Below are 25,552 nucleotides of genomic sequence, written 5' to 3' on the forward strand. Positions count from 1 at the left end.
GCGGCGCTTGTAAACAGTCGGGTACGCGATTTTTCCCAATCAGAATTCACTTCCACTCTTTGAAAATCTTCCAAAAATAGTGCGAGAGGGGGGAAATCCTGCCCAGAATCACAGACAGGCAGCGTTACGGGACATTCCACGAGATAAGAGTCTAAATAACCGAGCTAAAGCATGCATGCATATACCCACCACAGTCCGTATATCTCTTAAGTGGTCAAAGCGACGAGGGCACGAGAGCCAAGACATGCGCGCCTAAAGACCGATTTGACATGAACTTCTTCACATTGCATGGAAAGTATCGCGGTGGAAAGAAAACTTTTCTGGCATTGCTGCTGAGGAAGCTGCGCGCACAGGCATTTCATAGATGGAAACACTCTCTTCTCTGAAGTCCACTTGACCACGATCTGCGCTGTCCAGTGTCCAATGTGCGTCTTCACCGAGAATTACGCTCCTCTTCACTGCTTTTTCCTCTGAATGCAATAGGCTACTACAGAATGGACCCAAAAACAGGTAAAGGAGAGGATATAGAATATATTGTCGTTTACTTACGCGAAAAATCCCGTTTGCTTAAGTGCTGGGGTTTGCCTTGCTTGCGGCGAGACATGGTGGTTGGTGGTGGCTTTCAGCTCGGTTCACATCGGGAGAGCCGGGTTAGAAGGGAGGCTCCAGAGAAAATATCTTCATCAATGCCTTTGACATCCAAAATAAATTAGAAATAATACAAAGATGGCGCAGGGAAGATGAATTGTGGGATAGCCGTCATGGCTTTTTTGAAAAGAGAGAGATGAAAAAATGGCAAAAGCCCCCCTGAGCTGCAAGTTCAAGTGCGGACGTGACGTCCCTACGAACTTGAACGTCAGGAGATGGATGGACACAGACATACAGAACATGGGCAGGGCAAAGCCGTGGAGTGGGAGGAGGGAGTGAAAATAACAAAACCAATGGACACTCATTAGGGGTTGGACATGAAAAATAGACCCGAAGAAGCCAATGGACAGAAAGATCAGGGGGCCGGACAAGAGGCGAGCGAGAGAGAGAGGGAGAGAGAGAGACTCAAACACAGAGAGAGAGAGAGAGAGAGAGAGAGAGAGAGAGAGAGAGAGATAATGAAAGCAATGTGTGTGTGTGTGTGTGTGTGTGTGTGTGTGTGTGTGTGTGTGTGTGTGTGTGTGTGTGTGTGTGTGTGTGTGTGTGTACGCAGGAAAACAGACCACGAGGTGCCAATGGACAGGAGATTCAAGGGGGCCGGACATGCTGTATATAAAGGGAGGGGGAAAGGATCCCCTGATATAAGGTTTCGTAGTGGACATTGATCGGGACTTCTGGAGTAGACAGTGCTTGAAACAGTCACTCAAGTCCTGGTCACACAGTCAGAGGCACTACACGCTGTGCGAGGGCTGATAGGGTGAAGCTGCTTCTGAAGCGGAACAGTTAGCTAGAGACTATAGGGTTGCTTGAACAGGACAGACAGGTTCCGCACTAGGGCATGAAGGTTCAACCGCCGCGTGCGCTGATCAGAATGGCGCGTGATGTTTACACTTTCCTCCTATGGGACATCACATAAAAAATGGCAAACTAGCTAACACACTTTGCGAGTGATGTAGGTGGGACTTAAATACTACAAGAGTGTAATTTTAAAAATATAACAACACACTGACGAATAGATCGAGGGAGCAGCCCACTATAGAGAGGGGACGGGGTAATAGATTTCAGATGTGCTCAGATTATAGAGAATCGTGGCGACTGGGGGAGGAAAGGGGGTGTCAGTAAACCATAGCGTGGATTTAGAAATATTCGAAAAGAGACATCAAGCGTATGCTATAACAAAACCCGCGGACAAGCGCGTTTCCATGCATGAGGTGGGAGGAAGAGAAATACACTCCTGCGAACTAGTTGAAGTGCTAAGCGCGTGCTCCAGAGACTCAATGCAGAGGCTGCATGCGTGAAGAAGTGACAGTCTGCGAGGAACGGTACAATTCAATAGGAAACCAATAAGAAACAGATCGGACATTGAAGTCGAATGCTGGAGATAATTCGTGACCCGTGAGTGAGTGAGTGAGTGAGTGAGTGAGTGAGTGAGTGAGTGAGTGAGTGAGTGAGTGAGTGTAGCTGTTTTACAGGCAAAGCTGACATCTTTATATCTGGAGCAAGACTGATCGATGTGTTGGTAAATGTTTTTCAGTGCGATGTTTAAGCGAAAGTTAGCTAGGCGCTCGTGAGTTAGTTTCACTGGGCAAAAGGTCAACTTTGCTCGAGGCTATCTGGAAGTGGGAAAGGATTTAACTACAAAACTGTGCTGATGTTTCAGGCCATTATCATAAAAATAGCATAGAATTAAAAGTACTGTATCGATTTTAAATGTGTTTCTGCGATGCCAAGCCATTCATTTAATGTCAACGTACTATAGCGCACTACAGAATTCTTACTTTTCTTCATGCATGCAAAGGGAATGGGCTGCAATCCAGCTACATTTTAAGTGTCGCGTGTGTAGAGTCTGTCACTGGGTTTGTTTTTCTGCGATTTTGCGGCGTAATTGATAGAAACACACCACTGAAATCACTAGAACCTCTTGAAGGAAGTTATGCTCTGTATTCGCGCGTCATATAGAGAAATACCTACTGTATGTATTAATCCCCGCAGAAATGTGCCATTCGAAATATTTAATGTAGCTATTTAACAATATTTTTAACGAAATAAAGTGTGCATCGTTTAAAAGAAAATAAAGGCATTCTGGGTTTGCATTCTATCCTAAATCTTTTAAGAAAACTTTGATGTATCTATTAGTTTTTCATGAACCAGTCTTTATAAAATCAAACGGAGTATTTCCACACGCGTGAATAGCAATTATTGGTATCAGATTACGACGAAACGTGTTGCAATAGTGACTTTTGACTGCACAATTAGTCGTCTACTTTATAAGTGTACATTCATACATAGTGAGTTTGAAATGTCAAGCTTTTATGTACTTTATGAGCTGGACTGGACACATTTAGGGATGTTCATATTCCAATAACTGCACTAATTATGTCCCCTACCCGCTCACTTCATTGGCTGGTGCACCAACATTTTTCATTATTTTATTTATTTATTTTTATTTTATTTATTTTTTCATTTGTACTTTCCTGAAAGTCTGCCCCAGCCACTGATCGGAGCAAATCGAGCGTTTACACCTCCTTCAGCAATGGAAGCTATCAGGCAGCAACAAAACCCCGCGTACAAACAGAATCTCAATATGTAAATGATAATGCGACTGATCCCATCATAAATCAGCCAGACGTTAAATGCATTGCGATTGCATTGCACGGTCAGGCTCGCTTCAGCCGCTCTCTCGAACAGAAAAAAATGTGTTTTTGTGTGTGTGAGAGAGAGTGACAGAGGAATGGATTGAAAATGAGTGTGAGGGGAAAGTGCGATGACAGATTCATGCTTAAAATAACGTTTCAGCTCAGTGCGCGAATCCCTGTGAATAACAAAAAAAAACTTATTACCAACCCAGAATAAAAGGACAGTTGCAGTAGAATCACTAGTTCTATCACTTCACTGAAATGATACCACCATGTAAATATTAGGTTATCACTATGGCCACCGAAAATTAATTTTGGCCTGTGTGAAATCGAGACAATTATTTTTCGATAGAAAAAAATTATCTTGGACATGTGCATGCCTTCCATTGGTAGTGGCTCAAATAAACTGACTGACTGGCCCCTTGGGCACATTTTAATATAAGGGAAAATCGACGCCCAACGCCCTGTTCATACTTCTCTCCTCTCATTTTCCCCACTGGCTCTGGCAATTCATCAGCAGATCTGTTTCCCTGCAACTGTTGTCCAGCGTTGATGTCAAGTTGAAAGAGGTGTTTTGGCATTTATGGTTTACCAGTCGCAAGATTAACACTGAAAAGCGTCGCGTTCACGAGTGTCCTGAGTTTTCATGCAACTAATGTCTAGCTATAAAGAAAAAAAGACACACATACTGTAGGCCTGTGTATGGTTACTTTTGCTTGTCATTTTGTATGAGTTGATCAAGAAAATAAAGTGCGAATACTTTTCGCATTTATTCCAATTGCAAACTTGATAGAAGTACTAGAACATGCACTATTCCAATTACATTAGCCTACATTAAATGGTCAAGTGTAGGCTATGCCAACTATTTTTCGTCAAATGTTTTAGTGCTTTAATTATATCAAAGAGCGCAAGTCAGCAATTTAATATTGGTCTCTCGTGATTGATTCCATTGATAAACAGCGTGCCTGGAACACACACACACACACACACACACACACACACACACACACACACAAATAGCTATGCAAAGTGAGTTCATCAGTGCTTTGGTTAAACACCAATATACAGAACAGAGAAAACATTTTGTGGATTCTTCTGGGCTAGATAATGAATAACGCATTATTCGGTCAACGTTATTTTTGGGCAGTTCATTTCAAAGTATTTCCTACATTATGTTAATAATAACTTTCAAATCACAGGTCAGGCAGAATGTTCAACAGCAGTCACGTTTTCTGTTTTATTCGAAATATGGTGTCAATGAAAAAGTAATGTCTTGAGGAAACCCACTCTACAGAATAGTTTATAAAGTAACAAAAAACTGTGGCTATTATTCTATATAAGATCTCTCATTCTCTGCGCGCTTAGGTAACATCAGGTTATTTGTGTATAGGCTATACCAGGCCCTCACATAAGGTTACAGGCAGATTAACAGAGTAGTTCTCTTCCAGGACATGCACAGACCGCCCTGGATGGAATTAAATCAGGTATCTTGCCTTGTTAGTTTGTGTCTAAATTATATGCCATCATGTATCTCTCAAATGATTGTAAACATGATATTATCCTCTTATGTTCTCCTCTGGGACAGTCAGTCGCTGTATAATTAACCATGTAGGGCCTAAAATGTCACTTGCAAAAGTGGCATTATTAAATAAATTATTTTGTCTAAAGCTTGTAGGCTATAGCCTAATTCGTACAAACAATCCTAAAAAAATAAGCACACAAATCATTTTAATATAAAATGACAAACAATATTTTTTTCCTTGATTCCAACAATGTTGCAAGGACGGATTTAATATTTGACCCTAAAAACAGACTGACCATAAAATGCAAATCTATACAGTAAGCCTTGTCGTGTCGACTGTGGAAGACTGTTACCACCTTAAGTCCACATATCCCACTGGAGACAAGTTTCAAGGACGAAATGGGAATGGTCTTAAAATCCATGGTAAGTCAAGCCTTGTCTTTTTATGGGAATTTTAAGCTTCAGCAGTTCAAACAAATTCACAGACCAAAAATTAATATTAATGGCTAGATTTCACAATGTGGCATTATCACACGGAGCGATGGGTGGGCATGCCATGGGTTTTAGCTGGTATTAGATATAATCTAAGGGATTACGTCTCGGTAGGTGAAAATGATTAACGTGAGTTCTCCACGAAAAGCAAAGGTGTGTGTGAGTGTGTTAGAAAGAGGAAAAGAGGAGAGAAAGAATTAGGTGTGAGAAAACCATACCAGAGAGTTGGCAACATGCTGTGGTCACATGCTGTAAGATATAAAGACAGCACTTACTGACAAAAAAATAAGATTCAAAAAGGACAAAAGAAAGAAACAGAGTGGAGTAAAATGCACATATATTGTATTATATTTGTTGGTAGGTTATATGTGACGTGTCTCACAAAAACTAACTTCAGCTATTCGGGATCTTAAACCGTCAATGAAACGTTCATGCCAGTCCTGTTACTGTTGCTGTTATTCTTGCATTAATCGACTGATATGATGATTCATGAGGCAGACAATGATCAATTAGGGACCGTTTATCTGCTGAGCTAAGGCTTTCGTTTATTGTCATGTTTAGCTTGAGATTGCATAAAGATGCTTCAAAATACTGTACTGATTACTGCTAAAATAACGAGATAAAACGCATGAATAAAAGTGGTGAGGACACAGGCTGCCAGCATGGGGCTCTACAACAAGCGGACAAACAAGTGAGCACAACGGCTAACCCAGAGCATTACAATTATCCTGTGGAATAATATAAGCAAGTTTCATAACATTATAGTCATTACTTAATGATATAAGTTCTATGAACAGGACAAACATTGGAGTCACTCACAAGAGGTTTCTGTTGCACATGGAAACGTGGACTTTGTGTGAAGAGACGCAGATATTGTGTCGGCAAAAACCAATTTACTGTGGTCCAAGTTCCCTCTAGTGTTCAAACTTATGGTGACATGTGATTTCTCTCAACAAATGCTTGATTTAACGTTTCAAAAAAGAAACCAACGCAGTTGAAGAGGTGACGGAACCAACTTGCCTTTTTAACAGCTAGATTAAGCACAACTGTTAGACAATACAATAAATATTAGCAAACAATTTATAGAGCTAGATTTGGGATTTCAATTGTCTGTTGATGTTGGAATGCAGGTTCCTTCAAACTTGGAATGCTTTATAAACTGGTGTGAGTAACTTAATCATTATCAAGGTTTTTATTTAATTTTTTCCATAATTCTGGGTATTTATTTAACATAAAAAAAACACTCTGTTTGACAATATATGGTGCAGATGAAGTGCACGTTTGCTTTTATATAATTATTGTCGCTGTTGTTGTTGTTGTTGATGATGATGATGATGGTGATAATGAAGAAGAGGAGGATGATAATCATCAGCAAAGGAAATATGAAACCTAAACGGTCCCAGTTGTAACATTGGCGGCGTCCGAAAGCTGGATAATGCTACGGAGGCTGTACAGAGGTAAGATGAAAATAAAGTGCCTATAAACTGTTCTGAGACCAGTTTTCTTAAGACTTCCATTCTTAAAAAAATAAGCTGTCGGTTAGCCATTAACCGATTCGGCAACAAGACAGCAAGTCAGCTGCCAATAAGCTTTCAGATGCATGTTTTTCCATGTCAGAGAATCCTGCTTTCGAAGCTTTTTGAAATGAGATGCATTAGTCGTTAACAGTGCCAAGGCAATAAAATATCAATATTTTTCTAACTGAAATGTGTTTTGTGTTTTTTTTTTTTTAAGGATTTTTTATTTAATTCTTCAAATGACAGCTTTCAAATTCCTTTAAATCATTAACATTGCTTATTCCAGTCAATAGTAATATGGTCAATTGAGCATTTATTTCAGAATTAATCAGACAGGAATTCTGGTAGCTATTATTGCTTCAGAACCATGGACAGCGACCCCACAGAACGGACTCTTGCAAATGGTTTCGACATCCACAGACACTTTGCCATTGAATAAGCTTGTCTGTAAATACGATAAACATGTTCGGGATAAACATACGTTTAAAATGCGCACAGCTGTGTAACGATACTGCAAGAGGTATTTATAATGTGAGTGCACGTCTTGAAATACTCCATCGAATGACCTGTATACATTTACATCTCTATACACAGCTACAAAGAAGCTGTGTATAGCTTCATTTATTCCTTCATTTTGACCACGCACTGATTCTGATTGATACATGTTTTGCAGCATTAAACAACATAGTGGCTACATCAGTATAGGTTACTTGCTAAGAACATGTGGAAACGTTCAGTGTTTACCTGTTGCAAATAAATACATAAAAAAATAATGCAAGAAAAGAATGAATCACACATGTGTCCAGTTAAGTTGAGAAAATCAACATTAAAGACGTGGTTGCTTTGTCAAAGTGTGATTTTTGTTCTCTTAATTGCTCAAAAGGAACACTGAAAAGAAATCGCACGATTTCGATTTTCCAGTTGAAGTTTGAGATGTAGGGTTCTTGACTTATTTCTGGCTGATTATGAGATTAGCTAAATTAATTTTCCCAATGCATTTATCACATGATAAACGCTTGAATTGTGAAATTGATTATTTGGGTGACGAGATGTTGTTTTACCTGTCACTTTCTGCTTTTCCCCGCCATGTTCTTTGTAAATGTTTTTTCGTCCACCTAAAATAAAATGAATATTATTAGTCAAATTTCCATAACTGAAAATGTTACAGATTGAATTTTGGGAAATGGTGTTGAAAAATAATAAAATGTCTTAGACAATCTTTTTCGGGTTGGGTGGTTTTCTACCTTCATTTTGTCTAATTGTCCAAAGGTTGTAACACATATAAATGTATAAAGGCCTACATTTAACAGATATATAAAATACAATCAATAAAGAATTTGCAATAAAGCAAAAAATAGCGCAATCAACTGCAACATATGAGGGCAATAGAGAATGTTTTGGAGGAACCACAGTCAGATATTTGGCATGTCTTGTCATGGCAGCACTGTATTAGAGTTAAAGCCTATAACAATGCACATTTGTAGCTGTATACTTGCACTATGTGAAACATATAGCTAATACATGATCAATACAAAAATATTTAATTTTGTGCTATGTGTGCTTCTTCGTATTTTCTTAATAAAATAAAAGCATTCCCCTGTACAGCATATAGGCTATATGAATCCTTCTTTTTTACCAGGAATTGCAGGTTAAACAAATAGCAAATGTTTGCTAGTATTCTTGAGCAGGCATGTGCAGAGGGGGTGGCTCTAGGAGCTTGAGGCCCTGCCCTTTTGCTGAGGTGCCCCTCCGACAGTGCAATGTTCCAGGATGTACAAATGCCACTCAAAATGAAAGCTTGCACACCCAAAATAAATGACTTTTTTAAGCTTTATAAAAGTATGTAGGGGTGTAAAATGCATCAACATTATGCTGAATGTTTGATGTATCAATTACAATTATAAGGCATAATCAGCAGTCTACTTACTGTCTTTTTGTGTTTGTTTGCATAAAGTCAGGCATTATAATACTTTACTGATATTGGCTCAATAATTCGTAACAACAGTATTATATTACTTTTTTTTAATTATTATTATAGACTACATCTCCCTGTAGTCCATTCATAAAAAGAATGTTTAGAATTTTTTTTTAATCTTCTTACAGTTGTTAATTTTTCTGTTCAACTCAATGCATTTCTTATCCACAAATACATTTTTGAACCAGCGAATGTAACCTAACCCAAGGTGTTTTTTTGTTTGTTAGTTTTTTCCTGTATAGTGCAACTTATACCAACATTTATATTTTCGTCTTTAGCATATTTTGGAAAATACTTACGGATACAAAATAATTTAATCAAGTTATGTCTAATTAGGCTATTAAGCATATTTTAATACATTAACAGGCCTACCTTCTCCATTGATAAAAGTGTTATTCATTAATTAAGTAAAAAGTAACAAAAGGCAAAAACATCAATTAATTAATAATTAAAAAATCACAATAGCATAAAAGAAATTGAGGTCGCTCAAACAAACAGAGCAATGTTATGATAGTGCCACAGAGCCACATTGTTTACCATTTTAGGTGGGATCAACTTACAGCTAGTTTACTTATGGTCGACTCTGTATCTGTGTCTCTTTAACATGGAAAAAGACACGCATCAGCTCTCCTTTGGTAGCCTACTATTAGACTCACAATCTGCTCAGTTTGAAAAACATTTATGTGCTGGCGTCACGGAGCAAAGCATCTCGGGAAATGTCTGTCCGCTGGGCGCCATATTGGAGCAACAACTATTGTTATAAATTGAGACGGGGCTGCTGCTGGCTGAGTTTATATGTTTTCTGCGTGTTTGTTCTGAAAATAGTTGGACATTTCTACGCAAGGTCATGAAAGAGATGTCAACGTAAGTGTTCCGTGCACCCATCGTGATATTATTGGGGTATTGTTGAGGGATAATGCTAGGCTAGTTTAGCTTGTTTATTTGGCTAACGGGTTAGAGAATTTGGAATGTAGCAGGTACGCGGCCTAAATAAATGTTTTTAAGTCAACCATTTGTTCGCACATTCCAAATGCCCATGTGTTTTAGTGCATGATACGTTTTAAAATCTGTTTTGGTGCAAGTGGTTAAGCAGTCGTTCCTTTGTTTACCGAAAAAGTTGTTAATGCTGGAGGATGTGAACGACGTGATTCAATGTTTGTTTACGTTTTAAGAAACCAACTACCTATCATTTTACACATACTTATGTTACGTGATCAGTGACATATATTTTATTTCTATACAGCCAATAATAGTTATATAGGTGTGTTTCGTTAGTTACATCTCACTGCAGATATTAATGTGTTTTGACTCCCTGATAAACACATGGTTTAGGGTACTGCCGCGTGTCCAGCAAAACCTCATAAAACAAAATTTACTGGACTACACATGACAAACGGTCACCGAGAAACGCATTGTAAACTTTGAGGCACGTTTTGTTCTTTTCTGCGCTGTTGAACCCTGTCAATATTTATCCTGTAAGATGTTATGTTTAAAGCATCCATCGTTCCTGCAAAGGCAAAGCCTTAATTATTAAAGTTTAATATATACATTTTTATTTAGTTAAGTGAAAATTGTTGTTTATCTTTGTCTTTAGTGTGTTTACATTGTAGAATGATACTTGGGGTAACAGTAAAGTTGCATGACCTGTTCCATGCTCTTCTTTATTTGCAGAACTGGTAACAGTGCTCTTGGCGGGCAGCAGCCTCGGAAACATTATGGCATCACATCTTCTATCAGTCTGGCCTATCCCAGAGAGATAGATCACATCTACACACAGAAGCTCACAGAAGCTATGAAACCATTTGGAGTTTTTGAGGGTGAAGATGAGCTCAGTCACAGGTGAGCAGGTTTTTGTGACTTTGTTGATTTAGTTACTAGATTCCAGAGGGGCAGAGATGCCAACCATGTATTTTGTTTACTGCAGACTGTCACATCCACCCTTCCTGATTCAGTCTAGTATCTTTGTTGAAAATTTTAACATAGACCTTTGAAAACAACTTTACGTCAGTAAATCTGGATATCTGGAGCGACCTGTATGCAACAGGTTTCTTACTAGTTATATACTATTATTCTATTCTGCTATCAGTCTGCTGTGCCAGTTTGTTTTACTTTGGCTGGGTGATATATCAAAAATTAATTATATAATCGAGATAATTTTGCTGACGATGTCAAATTGACCAATATCATGAACATTGCGGTGATTTTAATATGCTTTCATTTGGCCATTAAGTTTCATAAAGAGCGCATCAGTAGACTCATTTCACGATGCTTCAGGGCTGCACAATTAATCAAAATAACATCAACATGGCAAGTTGGTGATATGTGAATATTAATCCAAAAAAGGCTGTGATTTAAAGACAGATAAACATGGTTTGTGTTATTCTGAACAAACCAGTGATGTCTGCACATGCATAGCGGCGCTCTCAGATCAGTTCATGTGCATTGTGAAATTAAAGTAATGCAGGTTTAAGCATTTGTGCAATTATAAACATTAGTAACTGCTTCAAGTTATTATGCAAATGTGGCAAATAATAACAGAAAGGAGATTACGGAGTTTCAAGAAATGTGGAACATTGTAAACTACCAAATGCACATTGACTTTTCTGTGTCACAATATAAGCTCCTCGTGAAGTTGAAGTAAATATAACGGATCTTTCGGTGTCAAAATAAAAGCCCCAGTTGGAGGTAAAGTAAACAGGATATAAATGCATTACTTTTGTATAACATAAATCTAATAATCAGAATAATAATAATGATTATTCCGCATTATATTATAATAATCAACCTGACCTGCCCCAGTAATAATTTTGTATTATGCAGTATTCACAGTATTAGTGTGACAAAAATAAGTCAGTTTTTGCACAGTAAAAACATTTGAAGGTAAATAATGCTTTTTATTAAGCTATTATGTATAACTGTGTAATAAATATAAAGTGCATATCAATGAAAATTATTGAATTTCACTCGCCCTTGTGTTTATTTGATGAAAAAATCATTCTTAAATTTGTATTTAATGTCTTTAAAATATTTAATCTACTTTGCTATAATGGCTGTTTGGATGAAATAATGGTAACACTGATAAATAAAAAAACACGAGCTATTTTAGAGTAAATGCATAATTATCAAGATATATATCGAATATAGTCTATAGGCTGTACATAGACATCGTCAATAAATTACATAGAGATGTAATTTAAGACATATCACCAAGCCCTACTGTTATGTGAAGTTTTGGGCATACAGCAACAATCATGCCAATTTCAAGGCTACTGGGATCTGGAAAAGGCAAATATGTAGTCTTCCTCACCCTCCTGATACAGCTGATATTGTCACTTTGACTTGGCCATTAACAATCAGCAAATATGGAACCAACACTGACCATGAAAATATTCTTTAACCCTACTAATGTGCAAGCTTCCAGAATACTCTTTTCTGTATTTTACAGAGTCTATTTTAAGGGCAGCAGGGTGAAAGCAATACAAACTGCAAATAGCCTAAATGGGTTGTCACGCTAGGCTTTAAGCATATGACATTTTTTCAGGCAACGCAATGGAAGAGGATATGATGTCTCGTGGGAGGGCTTGTGGTGTAAATAAAACATCACAAATAATAAATATTATATTAAAAATGTTAAAATATATTGTCTACTCACTTTCCTGCAACAATAACATATGCAGCTTTAAAGTGCTTTTAAAAAGTATTTGCCCCATCCTGATTTTTTCTGTTTTTGTGTGTACTTATGTAATGTATAATACAATGTATATAATGTTATTTATTGATAAGTTATCCAATACCAACTGGGCCTTTATGAAAATGTATTTGCCCCCTTTTAAGGCTGCAACTAACAATTATTTTGATAACCGATTAATCTAACGATTATTCGTCAATTCATCGACTATTGCAACTATTAATCATTAGCTCTTAACCGATTATTCAGCTTGTGCCCTGACTTAAAAGGTTGTATTAAACGTGCTTACTAGCAATGAAGAGGACAAAATCATCTTTTGAAAATACCTCATTGACATTTACTGAATGTTTTATATAATATATATATATATATATATGGAAAATGTATTTTGTGTTTACTCAGGTTGCCTTTGCTTTGTTAGATCTCAACTGAAGATCTAAAGTGATTTAGTTTGAAAAATACACAAAAATAGAAGAAATCAGAAAGGAGCCAAGAGGTCAGCATATGATGTTACAATCTTCTAATTGGTCACCCGTCCAGAGTTTACCAAACTTGAACGTTCGATACGCAGACTAGTATGAAATTTCTTCGTATGAGTTTGCTTTTCCGTTCTCCCTTGTTCAGATGTGTTTGAATGGGAGTGAATGTAGTGCGAGGTATAGTTTGACCGCCCCTCAATAAAATGCAACTAACTGTGGGTATCAGGCATAGTTTGGACGGCAACATAAATAGGCTCATTAACTTTCAAAAGGATTTGAAAAATCTATGTTTTTGATGTCCAAGTACAAGCATCCAATTAAATGCTACAGTGTTTTGACTCATGCATTCGTCATTAGGTAGAAGCTAGCTGACATTGGCTGTGCATTTTTTCATATTCAGCAGCCTAATACAGTGTTTGACCCAGTGTTTGTTCCATGTGTTATGCTGAATAGGACAATTGATGATTTTGCAAATGCATTTTTTTTTTTTTGCTAATGTTATGTTAATAAGTAAAATTTGTTTAGGTTTTCAGGACTCTTTTGTTTACCTTTTGTATAACTAATTTTGATACTGTTGGGTTTTCTCTTGATGTCCAGTGTGAAATATGGGTATTGAAGCTAAGCAATTCGAGAAGCTTTGGTGTAAAGCATTCATGTTGCACCTTTTTGGATGCACAGCTTTTAAAATGCCTTGCCTTATTCTCATATATGAAAAATTCTACCTGTGCTCAAGAAGTAATCCAAAGTATTTAGAATATATTACTGACCTTGAGTAATCAAATGAAATATGTTACAAATTACATTTTAAAGCATGTATTCTGTAACTTGTAGTGGAATACATTTCAAAAGTAATCCTCCCAACCCTGATTATAGGGCAAGACATCTGAAGGATCATACAAATATTACGTTTTTATTGGAGTAACCACAGGGGGTGTAGTTTGACACTTTATCTGAAGATTAGCTTAGTGTAGTGGGCCCTATGCAAGCATGTGCAAATTGGTATAGAAATTTAACAAGCGTCTAAAGCTCCTAGTGGAGAAAGTTTTAAGTTAAAATAATGTATGTAATACATGTACACTATGTAATTTTAGTGTGTGTTTGGGAGGTTTACGAGGAAAACATTTTTGGTTACAAACTGATAATTACTATGATATAAATGTGGTTTGAGGACAATCATAGTGTCTCCATAATTCAATCATCTTTTTTTGAATGTAATTATAAAAAAAACATGGGATAGAATCTATAGTTTGAACACTAAAAATCATTGTCTATGGAGAGTCCTCATATGGATAGCCATACCAACGTGTATGTGGTCAATATTTACAATAGTTTTTGCAGTGTGTCCAATATGTTTATGATCACTAACGGTGCCAATTGTGTCTTTTGTAGGCTTGCAGTTCTTGGAAAGCTGAATACTTTTGTGAAGGAGTGGATTGCAGAGATCAGTGAATCAAAGGTAAAGAGTAATCCCAAATCTAAGCACTCTTTGCCAGATCACCATGTTACACAATAGAATGCTTTTTTTTTTTTAATCGATTCCTATTCTCTCACAGAATATTCCGCCATCAGCAGGGGCGAATGTTGGTGGCAAAATCTTTACTTTTGGGTCATACAGGTTGGGAGTGCACACAAAAGGTACATTAGTTGAACTTGCAATAGAATTACTTTTAATGATCAGGCACTACAAACTGAAGGATATGTACCCTTTGCTTATCAAAATGTTGTTATTTTCTTCAGGTGCTGATATAGATGCTTTATGTGTTGCCCCACGTCACGTTGAAAGGATTGACTTTTTTTCATCCTTCTTTGAAAAACTTAAACAGCATGATGAGATTAAGGATCTACGGGTAAATACATTTACAAGTCCTCATAATAGGGCCTTTCCCACTGGTGGTACTAAAGCCCGTAGTAGGTACATTTCCCCCAGGACTAGTGCTTTTCGTCGCATTCGCACCCAAGGAGATATAGTTCCTCGAAGCTGTTTTAGGGGACATTTTTAGCTCCTACTCTGGGGTAGATACTTTTTGGGCATATAGGTACTGTGGGAGGTGCTGCAGCCTATGATTGGACAAAACCTTGCATTGAGAAAGGAGAGGAGCTCCATAGCCACCAATAGTAAACCACTAGCTGCTAGACTGCTACTGAGAGTTTCCTTAACATAAAACAAAGTATAAAGAAAATAAAGTGAATTATGGATTACTACATCAACCTTTTCCTGGGATGTCGAATACAAATAATCAGATGTTGAGTGGGCAATTGGACTTTATACACTAAACCGTCATTAAGTCTAGTTTATTTAAATAAGTTTTACATGCCTGATACTGTGCGTCTAATTTACATTAATCCTTTTTTTTTTTGTTTTTTTTAGGCAATGAGTAAATTTCAGTACAGTAATTTGTTGAATCATAAATACCTTTATTGTAAAAGATCGCGTTGAAGGTTTATTATTGTCAACATGTTGTCCGCTGAGTCCGACGTGTGCTGTGTGGTTAAACGGTGCTTTTGCCGTCTCTTCTTTCCGACTGCGGGCAGCACTAAGCACTGCAAGTGCAGTTCACTAACCCAGTTTAACTGTAACCTGAAGACACGGGCTGTGTCCGAAAACGCTGCTTTCGGAGGCTGTTTAAGGATGGGTGAAGGTAGGATGAAATAAAAAAATATACTGCCTACGTAGGCAGCTGCCTATGTTTTCTGATGCAGCCAAAGTTAGTATAAAACCGCTTTAAACAAAATTGTAGCTCCAATCCCGGCGTCCTCCGTCGCCGATTTTGCTGTTGCTATTGAAACGTGTGTGCAAATAATGTCAAAAAGTTATTGATACTTGGTGATGTCACTACAGTGGTTCCTTTTGTGAATGCAAAAGGGTGTTCCGTTGCTCGTAAGAGTTCTCCTCTAGAAAGTTACTAAGGGAATAGTACCAGGACCGTAGGTGGGAAAGGGTCTGATTACACTTTTATCTCAAGTTCCTGTTATCTTTTAAGAGTGATTTGAAGAGTGATCCTGTTTATAATTCCATTTCAGGCTGTGGAAGATGCATTTGTACCAGTGATCAAATTCAAGTTTGATGGCATTGAGGTAAAGCAGTTGTTGAGTTATGATGTCACGTGTCATCTGGTTGAAATTCTAATGCTCAAGCGCTGTTCACACTGACAGTGATTTTTCTTTTATCACTGGAGGTCACCAGGTCGATGTACTGTTGTTAGCTTAGCAACAGGGCATTTTTAATCCTTAATACTCCTAATGTAATTGGTGGGCTCTGTGGCCATAGCTTTTAAAGTTGTGATCAAAAGCAGATGATTGCATCGTAGAAATATGTCATTCTATTTTGAGAAAGAATCAGCATTTTGTTGCTAAAAATTTACATTCCGCAGAGGAATTTCTTTGTATATATATTACAGCAGTGCATAATACGCAGTCAGGACATAAATCAAACTCTCTCAGAATGCTGACAATTTCTTATCAGTAGCTTATGCATTGCGTTGCCAGTAGTTGCTGTCACTCATGTTGCCAGAAATTGCCAGCTCTCATTGAAAATGAATGACTTCCACTTGTTCGAAGTCGATGTCCATGTGAACGTTGTCTAAATTGTTTTTTCTACACAGATTGATCTGCTGTTTGCAAGGCTCGCTCTGCAGTCCATTCCAGATAACCTTGACCTAAGAGGAGACTCTCTCCTCAGAAACCTGGACATTAGATGTATTCGCAGTCTAAACGGTAATACCCTCCATGGTTCTTATCTGTGATTAAATATAACATCTATTGTCATACTCAAAACATTTTCAATGTAACCTACTTTTGTTTGGTTCTTTCATAGATTGCCTTGTTTTGTTTTCTACAGGTTGCCGTGTCACTGATGAGATTCTGTATTTGGTGCCGAATAAGGAAAATTTCAGATTGACATTGAGAGCAATTAAGTTGTGGGCCAAACGTAAGGCTAATTAAACTTTTTTTTTTTTTTTTAATTTACCTATTTTGACCTTTTACTGCTTTTTGTTGATAAAGAGAAAAGGAAATGTGGGGGGAACAGGAATTGTGAAATTTGCACAATGTCTTCACGAGCACCACAACTCTTAATTTGTCAGATTATGTGTGTTAACTTCTAGACTAGCAAATGCATTCGTGACAGCAAATTTAAAATTAGTATTTAATTTTTTTGCTAATGTCATGTTAATAAGTAAAATAAATTGTTGGGCCTATGTAGTTAATCGTTGGTATATTAATGAACTTCATTTTTAGGTTTTCAGGACTCTTTTGTTTACCTTTTGTATAACTAATTTTGATACTGTTGGGTTTTCTCTTGATGTCCAGTGTGAAATATGGGTATTGAAGCTAAGCAATTCGAGAAGCTTTGGTGTAAAGCGTTCATGTTGCACCTTTTTGGATGCACATCTTTTAAAATGCCTTGCCTTATTCTCATATATGACCTACCGTTTAACTAAAGTCATATCATACTAAGATAATCATTTAGAAGTTTAATCCTTGAGGAGAGAGAGAGAGAGAGAGAGAGAGAGAGAGAGAGAGAGAGAGAGAGAGAGAGAGAGAGAGAGAGAGAGAGAGAGAGAGAGAGAGAGAGAGAGAGAGAGAGAGAGAGAGAGAGAGAGAGAGAGAGAGAGAGAGAGAGAGAGAGAGAGAGAGAGAGAGAGAGAGAGAGAGAGAGAGAGATGTTTTGTTTTTCTGGCTGTACAGAAAATGTGTACAGATTTTTGAGAGGAAAAGCAGGAAGATGCATTCTCAAGTAAAGTACTTTCCTTGCTATTATTGGAATAATCTCAAAATAGTCATACATTATAGGCAGGGTTACATGTAACGGGAATACGTATTTAAAATACAAAATATAAGTAAGTGTATTCCACTACAGTTACAATTTAAATCATTGGTATTTAGAATAGTTACATTTCAAAATGTATTTTGATTACTGAAGAGATTACTTTGCATTTTATTGTCATTTGTTTAAATTAATATTTGGTCCTTTCAGATGGAAAATATTTATAAATATAAAAGATGCGAGTGCATTTGATCAGCAGTGAAACACTTTCTTATGGTGTATTACATTTCATATGAGCAGACAGAGAAGTAAGTTTGGTGTAGTGGGCTGAAGCACATGACTGTAAATCAGAAGGTCACTGGTTTGATCCCCACAGTCACCACCATTGTGTCTTTGAGAAAGGCACTTAACTCCAGGTTGCTCCGGGGGGATTGTCCCTGTAATAAGTGCACTGTAAGTCACTTTGGATAAAAGCGTCTGCCAAATGCATAAATGTAAGTAAATTTGGAGCAGAAGAAATGGCATAAAGCTGACAATTTACACAAGATTTATTTCTAAGCTTAAATGCTATTTCTAGCCATTGTACATGCACGTGTTACTAGGCATGATCATATTTATTATCAAGAAAATTCACATTGGCTCATTTCTTTTCTTTTTTTTCTGTCTCATTTGAAACTTATGTAGATATGTTCCAAATCATAGCTTTGCTGGCACATTTATATTAAGATGTTCTATAAACATTTAACATTTTCAATACTGGTCACTGACGTGTCTATACTTTTTAGGCCGTGGAATCTATTCCAACATGCTAGGCTTTCTGGGTGGAGTTTCCTGGGCTATGCTGGTGGCCAGAACATGTCAGCTGTACCCAAATGCTGTCGCTGCCACACTAGTGCACAAGTTCTTCCTGGTCTTCTCTAAATGGTGAGATCACAGCAAATCAATTCAGTGTAGTGGAACTGAAACACCATTTATTATATGTTTATGTGTAAGCTCTACCATGTTCTTATGGAATGTCCTTTGCTGTGGTGTTTTTATATATCCATTTCCCTTTTTTATTTGTTCCTTTCCAAATGCTTTTTTTATTTATAATTATTATTTTTTTATAATTTTACTTCATCAGGGAATGGCCAAACCCTGTGCTTCTGAAACAGCCTGAGGACAGCAATTTGAATCTACCAGTCTGGGACCCACGGGTTAGTGTCCTTGTGCTTTATTTGACCTGATGAAGCAGTGTTTGTTGTATTGAAATAAATTTGCAAAGGCATCTGTTTCCATCACACCCTCTGTTGTTGTACCCTCAGGTGAATCCATCAGACAGGTACCACCTGATGCCAATCATCACTCCTGCATACCCACAACAGAACTCGACCTACAATGTGTCGACTTCAACACGCACCATCATGAATGAAGAGTTCAAGAATGGTATGTAATTGAGATTTATGCAGGATAGATTGACATTTCACTCACTGCTTCATAACTAATGTTTTCAATATTTCTGGTTTAAGGTCTCACTGTTACAGATGAAATTCTTCTGGGTAAGGCTGATTGGTCCAAGTTGTTTGAACCACCCTACTTTTTCCAGAAGTACAAGTGAGTGACCATCTACTTTCAATGTCAAGTCAAAGATCCATTCTAGAGAATGTAGTATTTAATGTTGGTTTGCTTGTTGCAGGCATTACATTGTCCTCACTGCAAGTGCATCCACTGAGGAAAACCACCTAGAATGGTAAGAACCATTTATTGCTTTATTTGTTTTGTGAGAGGATTATTTTAAAAAGACAATGAGCAAAGACTTCCAGATCATCAAAACCAGCACGTTCACTGTCTGCACTCTAAAATCAGTCCCCTGACAAAAATTATAATTTTATAATCATCTTTTACTCACCCTCATGCCATCCCAGATGTGTATGACTTTCTTTCATCTGCTGAACACAAGTTAAGATTTTTAGAAAATATTGCAGCTCTGTAGGTCCTTACAATGCAAGTGAATGGGTGCCAAAATGTTTAAGCTCAAATCCATATAAGGGCAGCATAATCAATCTCCAATTCACTTTAACTTTCACATTCTTCTTGTGTTTTTGGTGATTTACATTATTTGTGCATATTGCCCCCTACTGGGCAGGGAGGACAATTTATGATAAAAAACAATGACTTAAATATTGATCTGTTTATCATCCACATTTATCATATCATTTCTGAACACATGGATTTAAACTCTGGAGTCATATTGATTACTTTTATGCTCCCTTTATGTGGATTTTGGAGCTTCAAAATGTTAGCACCCATTCACTTGCATTTTATGGACCTACAGAGCTGAGATATTCATTTTAAAGTCTTCATATGTGATTTGAAGGAAAAAAATGTCGTACACATCTGGGATGCAAGGAGGGTAAGTAAATCATAAGAGAATTTTCATTTTTGGTGAACTATCCCTTTATGTTTTGACTATGGAACTACAGACTCTTCATATAATTGTTTTCTGTATTCCACAGGATTGGACTTGTGGAATCAAAGATAAGAGTTTTAGTTGGAAATTTGGAGCGCAATGAGTACATCACCCTTGCCCATGTGAACCCACAGTCTTTTCCTGGGTCAAAAGAGAACCACAACGAGTAAGTGGCAAATAGTGGTGGGCATGACCAGAATTTTGTCATGGTGCAAATTATTTTAAAGCATAGTATTGGTATTCATGATGTACAATTAGTTTATATATATATTATACATGCATGCATGCATTTTCAATACAGATGAGATGCTTGCTTTGCATACTGTGGTCAGAGCAAGGACTTAAAAACCATACTGCTTAATTGACCCAAAAATTAGTTTATATAAATTTGTACACCTCTATTTTCACAGGAATGAATTTGTGTCCATGTGGTTTATTGGAATCAACTTCAAAAAACTTGACAATTCTGACTGTGTGAATATTGACTTGACGTATGACATCCAGTCCTTCACAGACACTGGTAAGCTGCTAAGCCTCTCTGTTCTTTTTTTGTCAGAGTGTTTTCTGTTTTAAACCCAGTAGTTTTTTATATGTTGTTTTGGGGATTTTATATTTAGTTTTGGCAATTTGGAAACTCTGGGTCTATTGAAATCTCTGAAAGCAGTGTTACATTTTAGTTTATAGGCAGGCAAGCAACATCAACATGCTGAAGGATGGCATGACCATTGAGGCCACACACGTGAAGAAAAAACAGTTGCACCATTACTTGCCTCCTGAACTTGTACAGAGGAAAAAGAAGGTAAAAACACATCCTCTAGTGTTTTTATAGTACTGCACAATGCTATTGTCCTCCTAAAGAAAATTCAACTGTATCCTGTCTCTCTTCTGAGCAGAGTTTGGGAGATATTAACCGGAGTTCAAATGGTGGTGGGTCAAAGTGCTGCTCACTAGACAGCAGTCAGCTGGACAGCTCCAGGGACACAGACACGGGCACCCCGTTCAGCTCCCCTACACCAGTCAGCAAACCATGCCAGCAAATTTCCACACCTGAAGACAGGTAGCGTATGTTGTGATTTTGCTTTCCGGTGGATCTCTACAAGTAATATTTGTTGTCCACTAATTTGTTGTAATACTAGATGTCCTAGAGGCTAAAATTGTCTTTTCAAATTACTTCATGACTCTTGACTGCTAGTAAACTTGTAAAGCATTGGTCACATTATCCAGAAATGACTGAGGAAGAGAACAGCAAAGTGGAAAAGAAAATTTTAAATGACTTGTCTTTATTAGTTCAGTGGGCAAATTAGGATGGTCATCAGTTCCACACATGTTGTCATGATTGGATTTGTGGTCAAGGACAAATGTCATCTTTTTCAAAACCACATACGTGTTGTGAAGCTAGGAGTGATATCAAATGCTTTTAAATATGTTATTTATTTAAAATGACTCTTTGAACTGTCATTAGTTGACTAGTTATGTGTGACAGACTGTATAAGCAGCTGAATACGTTGGTTAGCTGACTTAAATGGAATTGTATATTATGAACATTAATGTATTATTTTTTATTTATTTTTTTTAACAGTAGTGTTAGCCCACCCAATAATTCAGTCCTTGAATTCGTGGACAGCTCCCCAGCATCAGAACTGTCTCCTCCTAAACCAGAACAGGGAATGTCCATTCCAGTCATCGGCTCCAGTAAGTTCCAACAATTGGCTGCATCTGAAAGCTATTGCAGCTGCATAATCAGTTAATGGCTTTACCAACATCGTTTTTGTATGAATGTACTGGTCTCAGAACAGTTAGAAAGGCACCGTATTTTCATATTACCACCATATACAGCGTTCGCAGGCAGCATTTTCCAGCTTTCGAACGAAGCCGATATCTTTCATTATGGACTTAATGCATTCACATATTTTATAATCTTTAGTAAGGGCCATTTACTGGGGAATCACATTTGTTAGCAGTTTTGTAAACCATTCATTTTGATTTGCAACTCTTTCTGCTCATCTGGTACTTTTTTCTCTTTTCAGAGCCCATGGCCACTCCAGTCGCCAAACCTACAGCACCCCCCGCTGGCAACACCATTCCCACAGTGGTGGGTCGCAGTGTGATACCACGCATGACCTCATCCTCCTTTAGCTCCACCGAACTGCCCAACAGCATTAATGGAACTGCACCAAAGAGACCTCACTCTCCATCTCTGGAGGAGCCACCTAAGAAACACAAAGATACTGAGGTGATGAGTTTTTCAATAACATTAACAGGCAGAAAATATCCATTACAGGTGATCTGCATTTCTTTATAATTTGTCCACATTCATGTTGTTCTAAACCCGTCTTTCACTGAATACAAAAAAAATATGTTAGGCAGGATGTTAGTGGCAGATGACCTTGGCCTCCATTCACTTTTCCATACAAGGAAAGTGAATAGTGACTTATTTTGTGTTTGACAGAAGAAAGTCATATGGGTTTGGAATGGCATTTGTTTAAGTAAATAATGACAGAATTTTTATTTTCTGATGGAAAAAAGCCTTGCATGTATACTGCCTTCTAGTATACTGTTGCATATACTAATATTTTGTTGGACCGCCTTTAGCTTTAATTATGGCACGCATTCTTTGTGGCATTGTTTCAACAACCTTATGCAGTCACAACATTTATTTCCATCCAGTATTGCATTTTATTTTTGGCATCTTGTATTGATGATGGGAGAGTCAAACCGGGTGCATCACTTCATGCACTTGCCTTCTTACCCTGACATGCCCATCGCTTTGGAATAGTGTAAATCTGGACTCATCAGACCACATGACCTTTTTACATTTGCTCCACAGTCCAATCTTTATGCTCCCTAGCAAATTGAAGCTGTTTTTTCCAATTAGCCTCACTAACAGGTGGCTTTCCGGTGACCACACAGCTCTTTATTCCCAATACTGTAAGTTCTCTACTTTCACTATTAAACATAGCCGCTCTACTGTTTTTTTTTTTTACAATGCGAGCTCATGCATTTTAGTGATCTCCAATCAAGATTTTTTTCAACCACATTTCTTCCGCGAAGCTGACGGTTCACCACTATCCTTCCAGGTTTTAATAATGCATTGGTTCCAGTGATTTTAGCAATCTCCTTAGTTGTTTTCTTTGCTTGATGCAGTCCAATAATTTGCCCCTTCTAAATCATGGTAACATCTTTTCACGACTGCGGGATACGTCTTCTGACATCATTGTTTTAGAAATGAGAAGCTACACACTTCATCAGTTAGGGCAAATAATTGTTGCCAGCTGAAACCTATTAATCACTGCAATAATGATCCAATCATAGACTCTCTAAGTATCTGCTTAAATTCAAACAGTGCCCCTTTTTTTTTTTTTTTTTTTTTGTCCTTGCAGTGTATAATTTAGTTCTCTTTTGCTTCAGGTATTCTCTGATGACTCCGCTTTTAAAGAGCCTTACCCTCTGACTAGCAATGGCCTGGATAGGGGAGACGGGCCAACAGTGGTGAGGGTTTTCTTTTTTCCTTAATTTTCTTGCATGCTTATTTCGTCAGCTCAGGTGCTGTCCACATTTGGATAATTTTTCTGAAACTATTGCCTTGCATCAGCAACACCATAAGATCTCACGCAACATTTGAGCAAAAACAAATTGCTGAAAAAAAATGTATTTGACACAGGAGGCTCTTGCTGTTACAAAACCTATGCCCATACCAACAATTGATACATCAAGGACACAGGTAAAGGCCATGCAAAAATTATCATAATTCGGTGTCCGAATCAAAATTGGAATGCTTTTTGACAGTACTGTATGTCGGACTGTCTTTGTGTTCTCAGAGACTACCCAGTAAAGAGCTTCCAGATGCATCTTCACCAGTCCCAACCACAAGCAACCTCCGTGTGATTAAAAACTCTATCAGGCTAACACTTAACCGATAGCAGTATGCTCTCTACAGGTAACACTGATTGTTGCTGCCCCTCACGGGTTTGCCCTTTTAATCTGTTTTCCCCTCCTTTTCAAACATGTGTCTGCACAGGTTGTCCCTCAAAGAGTGGGATCCCCTTTTGTGTAACAGCAGTGCTGCTTTTAATCTGCTACTGATGTTCAACTGGTCTTCCTGCTTGTTTCAAAGTTATAAGTGTAAAGTATTGGAGTATTTCTTTTTTTTTTTAAGCCTTACCATGTCAGAATGCTTGCTTGGTAAACATCTATTTGAGCTTTTGAAACAACTTGTACAGTAGATGTAGTTTGTATATAACTTTAAAATCATTGTTAGTCTTTCTATGCCACCTTAATGTAGTTTTTATTAACAAAAAAAAAAAAAAAAAAGTTGAAAAAAATTGTCCTGTTTGTTGCTGTCAATCAAATTCTTCATTGTTTGTCAGAGGTTTTTTCCCCCTATAGTCTATTGTATTCACTGTATTTGTTCTGGTACAGTTTCTGGGAGGAACTTTTGTGTGGGGTGCATGTGTATGCCTGTGTAGAAGGACCATCAATAGTAACTAATCCATGACCCAGTTACCCATCACGATCAACTCTGCTGCCACTCCAAATTTCAGTTTACTGCTCAAGAGCAAAATAACTGTTTAGTATCTGTGATTGTGGATGGTTTGTTGGGCCACTTTCAAGGCAGTTTGCTGCAAGGTTTGGATTGGTTATTTTGCTAAACGATTACAGAATGAGTGTTTGGTTTTATGTGGGCATGTGCATGATTGTAATCCCCTGCATCTAGAACATCACCCCTGTGCCTCCCATGGAGGTTTGAATGGTAGTGTCAACTAAACTTCAAGAACAGAGACTAAATTTGATTTCTGCCCACTTTCCTTGATTTTCCTATTTCTTTCTCTTTTTTTCTGCCACTGTCCTGCCCTGTTAAGGTGAGCAGAGAAGTATCTGTATTAAAATAAAAACACACACACACACTATTAATTACAACAAGGCTCATAATTAATTTTGGGGGGGGGTTCTTAACATTTTATTTATTTGTACCATTATAATTTGTATCATAAGCATTGCAGTGTGACATATCCATCACTCATTTCCTGTTACCTTTAGGACAATTATAAAAAAAAATTGTCTTTTTTTTTTTTTTTTTTTTTTTTTTTGTAGGGCAAAAGTTGTATTTCAAATGGTATTTTTGTATCCTATGTAAACTGCCTTTACATTTAAGAACATAAAAATTCACAAACCCCAGTGTGTATACTGTCTTTTTTTTCTATTTGGGAATTCAATAATTGCAAATGTGAATTGTATGAGTAGTTTAAAGAAACAATACACCTGAGAATATGTGTATACACTTTTACAATGTAGACAATCAGATTGTTTGTTTACTCTAACTGCTTGATGACGTCAACTCCCATGGGTCATCCCTGTGACGTACTAAATAATGTGGGTGTAAG

General features: G+C 37.4%; 2 protein-coding genes across 4 annotated transcripts in view; one reads left to right on the forward strand and one right to left on the reverse strand.

Moving 5' to 3' along the window:
* The window catches only part of LOC127618047 (B-cell lymphoma/leukemia 11A-like), a 69,883-nt gene extending 68,925 nt beyond the window's left edge, over positions 1–958 (reverse strand). Inside the window, exon 1 of the mRNA XM_052090278.1 lies at positions 550–958. Within this exon, the coding sequence (XP_051946238.1) occupies positions 550–604 (55 nt within the window). The 5' untranslated portion in view covers positions 605–958. The remainder of the gene's footprint in view (positions 1–549) is intronic.
* Positions 959–9,512: 8,554 nt separating this feature from the next.
* Positions 9,513–25,357, forward strand: LOC127617930 (poly(A) polymerase gamma-like). 3 transcript variants are annotated; one of them, XM_052090105.1, is made up of 23 exons: positions 9,513–9,654; positions 10,462–10,629; positions 14,347–14,413; positions 14,511–14,592; positions 14,695–14,804; positions 15,979–16,032; positions 16,560–16,671; positions 16,796–16,885; positions 18,508–18,646; positions 18,846–18,918; positions 19,027–19,147; positions 19,231–19,315; positions 19,398–19,451; positions 20,218–20,337; positions 20,582–20,691; positions 20,849–20,970; positions 21,065–21,228; positions 21,751–21,863; positions 22,199–22,404; positions 23,580–23,660; positions 23,833–23,892; positions 23,990–24,108; positions 24,190–25,357. In XM_052090105.1, exons 1-22 carry the CDS (start codon positions 9,638–9,640, stop codon positions 24,089–24,091), a joined length of 2,250 nt encoding a protein of 749 aa, XP_051946065.1. In that variant the 5' UTR covers positions 9,513–9,637; the 3' UTR covers positions 24,092–24,108; positions 24,190–25,357. The 3 variants fall into 3 exon arrangements, with proteins under 3 accessions (XP_051946065.1, XP_051946064.1, XP_051946066.1); XM_052090104.1 differs by having other exon boundaries at positions 23,990–25,357; XM_052090106.1 differs by lacking the exons at positions 23,833–23,892; positions 23,990–24,108.
* Positions 25,358–25,552: the final 195 nt, after the last annotated feature.

This window comes from Xyrauchen texanus, chromosome 24 (genome assembly GCF_025860055.1).
Source record: "Xyrauchen texanus isolate HMW12.3.18 chromosome 24, RBS_HiC_50CHRs, whole genome shotgun sequence".
In the NCBI taxonomy this organism is placed as follows: Eukaryota; Metazoa; Chordata; class Actinopteri; order Cypriniformes; family Catostomidae; genus Xyrauchen; species Xyrauchen texanus.

Bases quoted from the DNA above. Each gene is read 5' to 3' on its own strand.
- LOC127617930 (XM_052090104.1), top strand. The intron at 16,033-16,559 runs GTAAAGCAGTTG...TTTTCTACACAG, and splicing joins TCAAGTTTGATGGCATTGAG to ATTGATCTGCTGTTTGCAAG. The intron at 21,864-22,198 runs GTAAGTTCCAAC...TTCTCTTTTCAG, and splicing joins CATTCCAGTCATCGGCTCCA to AGCCCATGGCCACTCCAGTC.